This window comes from Vicia villosa, linkage group LG5 (genome assembly GCF_029867415.1).
Source record: "Vicia villosa cultivar HV-30 ecotype Madison, WI linkage group LG5, Vvil1.0, whole genome shotgun sequence".
Taxonomy (NCBI): domain Eukaryota; kingdom Viridiplantae; phylum Streptophyta; class Magnoliopsida; order Fabales; family Fabaceae; genus Vicia; species Vicia villosa.
In genome coordinates, this window is record NC_081184.1 from 6,680,578 (window position 1) to 6,683,857 (window position 3,280).

Here is a 3,280-nt window from a genome sequence, read left to right on the forward strand (position 1 = left end):
CATGTTCCCTGTAGAACTGAGTGAACCCGTAAGATAGGGAGACTCACTGAGATTTAGTAATCTCACCCCATTCCAATTATTCTTTTTACAGGTGGTTCGAGGCAGGATCGAGGCAAGGGTAAGATGACTTAGCTTCGAGTTGATGTTTCTTGGCGATGCATTCCGTTGTAGTCTATGATCTTTTGTATCTCCATCTTTTGTTCTATGGATATGTATTTGTACCAGTTGGAACTCTTGTATTTTGGCCATGACAGTTTGGGCTTTTGCACTTGTACTTATACATTATCTATTCCGCTGCTTATGTTTATGATTTTCGAGTACCATTTTAATGCCATATACGTATATTCTAGGCAATGTATGTATGGGGTGTTACAGTTGGTATTAGAGCAGGTCGATTCTCGGCTTTGCCACGAAACATCATAAGTCAACATAATTCTGCCTCATATGTGTAGTGTCGGCATGATTCCTTATGTCTTACTGATGGCATTAAGCCTGATCAACTTGATTCTGTGTGTAGGAAAAACAGGAAGATGGCTGAACAACGCAGAGGTCCCGGAAGGCCCAGAACAAGGAATGTGGAAACTGAGCCTGAAACTGAGAATGCGGGTGTGCCTTGGGTGCAGATAATGCAACAGATGCAGTAGCAGAATCAAATGATGATGCAAATGATGCAAGGCATGCAAGGACAACAACCAACCGCTCCTGTTCCTACTCCTCAGGCTGCAGCAGGGCCTGACTTTCGTGCTTTCTTTCGGATGGATCCGCCAGAGTTCTTGGGTGGCTTAGATCCTGTGATTGCTCATGATTGGTTGTATGGCATGGAAATGATATTCCAGGCTATTCAGTGCACAGAGGAAGAGAAGGTGATCTTTGCTGCTCAGAAAATGAAAGGACCAGCAGGTAGATGGTGGAATACGGAGTCTACGTATTTCACTAACCGAGGGATTCCAAAGGATTGGCAACATTTCAAGACAGCTTTCTTGGAGAAGTACTACCCCAACAGTGTGCGTGCTTTGAAGGAGCGTGAGTTTCAGTCCTTCAAACAAGGCAACATGTCGGTGTCTGAATATGCTGAGAAGTTTGAAGACATGGCTACCTATTCCAGACAAGCAGCTTATGCACCAGATGAATTGTGGAAGATTGATCAGTTCCTCATGGGGCTGAATGCTGATATTGTGCACAGTGTGTCTCAAAGGGAGTTTACCACCTATGCTGAGTGTTTAAGGCAATGCTATGTTGCCGAGAACACATTGAAGAGGGTCCAAGAGGAAAGAGAGCAGAACAGACCGGTTCGTAGGGATCACGGAAGGTCGGGGCAGCATTTGAAACCCCGTACTCCTCCAGCGGCGAAGAAGCAGACCCATGGTGGTAGCTTAACTCAACCTCCTTAGTGTGGCAAGTGCAACAAGAAGCATCATGGGAATTGTAGACCGGATTTTGGAAATTGTTACAGGTACCATCAACCAGGGCATTATGCGAGGGATTGTACTGCCCCAGATGTTCCTGAGAAGACTAAAGGTCGTGTTTACACCTTGGACGCTAGGAAGGCCCAAGGAAACACTAATCTAGTTGCTGGTACGTGTTATGTAAATGATCAGCCCTTGTTTGTGCTAGTTGATTGTGGAGCAACACATTCTTTTATTTCTTACCCTTGTGTTCGGAGGCTTGGTTTTGAGACGAGTCTTCTTCCTAATCCTATGATTATCTCATCGGCTACGGACGATGTAGTAGAAGCTCGAGAAATTTGCAAGGAGTGTTCTATTACCTTCAACGGTCGTAGATTCGTGATTGATCTCATTTGTCTACCTCTTAAGAAGATCGATGTAGTACTTGGTATGGATTGGTTGTTAGCTAACTCGGTGTACATCGGTTGTAAAGAGAAGGCTATCTTCATTCCTGCTGAGGAGACTACACCAACCGATGCCATTGAAAATCTTCTTGAAGGTACGGTTAACATGATCAATTACCTTTTTGCTCAAGAGAAGTCTTTCCTTTTGGTTCTTACGTCGGACTCCAAGGACAAGAGGAGTATTTTGGAGATTCCGGTTGTGTGTGAATTTTCCGATGTATTCCCGGAGGATGTTACTTCTCTTCCGCCGGAAAGGGAAGTTGAATTCTCTATTGATCTTGTACCGGGTACCGCTCCAGTTTCGATCGCCCCTTATAGGATGTCTCCTGCAGAGCTTAGAGAGTTGAAGAGTCAGCTAGAAGAGTTGTTGGCGAAACACTTCATTCGTCCTAGTGTTTCTCCATGGGGAGCTCCAGTCTTGTTAGTGAAGAAGAAGGACGGTAGTATGTGTTTGTGCATCGACTATCGTCAGCTGAACAAGGTAACCATAAAGAACAAGTACCCTCTACCGCGGATTGATGACCTCCTAGATCAATTGAAAGGAGCCTGTGTGTTCTCGAAGATTGACCTAAGGTCGGGATATCATCAGATTCAGGTTAAGAGTTCGGATGTATCTAAGACTGCTTTTAGGACGAGATACGGTCATTATGAGTTTTTGGTTATGCCATTCGGGGTAACCAATGCTCCTGCTGTCTTTATGGATTACATGAACCGGGTGTTTCAACCGTATTTGGATCAGTTCGTGGTAATCTTTATAGACGACATATTGATATACTCACGGACTATCGAAGAGCACATGGAGCATTTGAGGATTGTGTTTTCGGTTCTCAAAGAAAAGCAGTTGTTTGCAAAGTTTAGCAAGTGTGAGTTCTGGATGTCTGAAGTCAAGTTTCTTGGACAAGTCATATCTGGCGGCGGCGTAGCTGTAGACCCTTCAAAGGTAGAAGCAGTAATAAATTGGGAACGACCCAAGAATGCAACTGAGGTCCGTAGTTTCCTAGGCTTGGCAGGTTACTATCGCAGGTTCATCATGGGATTTTCCAAGCTAGCATTACCTTTGACCAGGCTTACAAGGAAGGAGGTTTCGTTTAGATGGAATTCAGAATGTGAGAAGAGTTTCAGAAACTCAAGGAGAAACTGACTACTGCTCCAGTGTTGGTGATCCCAGATCCAAACCGATCTTTCGAAGTGTTATGTGATGCTTCTAAGAAAGGCTTGGGTGGAGTGTTGATGCAAGATGGACAGGTTATAGCTTATGCATCTAGACAGTTGAGATCTCATGAAGAGAATTATCCTACTCATGACCTCGAACTCGCTGCAATTGTGTTCGCGCTCAAGGTGTGGCGACATTATTTGTATGGAGTTCACTTTGAGATGTTTAGTGATCACAAGAGTTTGAAGTGCCTCTTTGATCAAAAGGAAATTAACATG

At 44.3% G+C, this 3,280-nt stretch overlaps 1 protein-coding gene across 1 annotated transcript; it reads left to right on the forward strand.

The window, feature by feature from the left end:
• Positions 1–668: 668 nt before the first annotated feature.
• Positions 669–2,990, forward strand: LOC131604112 (uncharacterized). The gene is made up of 3 exons (XM_058876601.1): positions 669–1,309; positions 1,454–2,199; positions 2,608–2,990. The coding sequence occupies exons 1-3, from the start codon at positions 669–671 to the stop codon at positions 2,988–2,990; spliced, it is 1,770 nt and encodes a 589-aa protein (XP_058732584.1).
• Positions 2,991–3,280: the final 290 nt, after the last annotated feature.

What these genes read in the sequence shown, in the direction of transcription:
- LOC131604112 (XM_058876601.1), top strand. Translation starts at nt 669, where the DNA reads ATGCAAGGCATGCAAGGACAACAACCAACCGCTCCTGTTCCTACTCCT. An exon ending in GTTCGTAGGGATCACGGAAG is followed by an intron (nt 1,310 to 1,453) that starts GTCGGGGCAGCA and finishes AAATTGTTACAG; the next exon opens with GTACCATCAACCAGGGCATT. An exon ending in AGAGCTTAGAGAGTTGAAGA is followed by an intron (nt 2,200 to 2,607) that starts GTCAGCTAGAAG and finishes TAATCTTTATAG; the next exon opens with ACGACATATTGATATACTCA.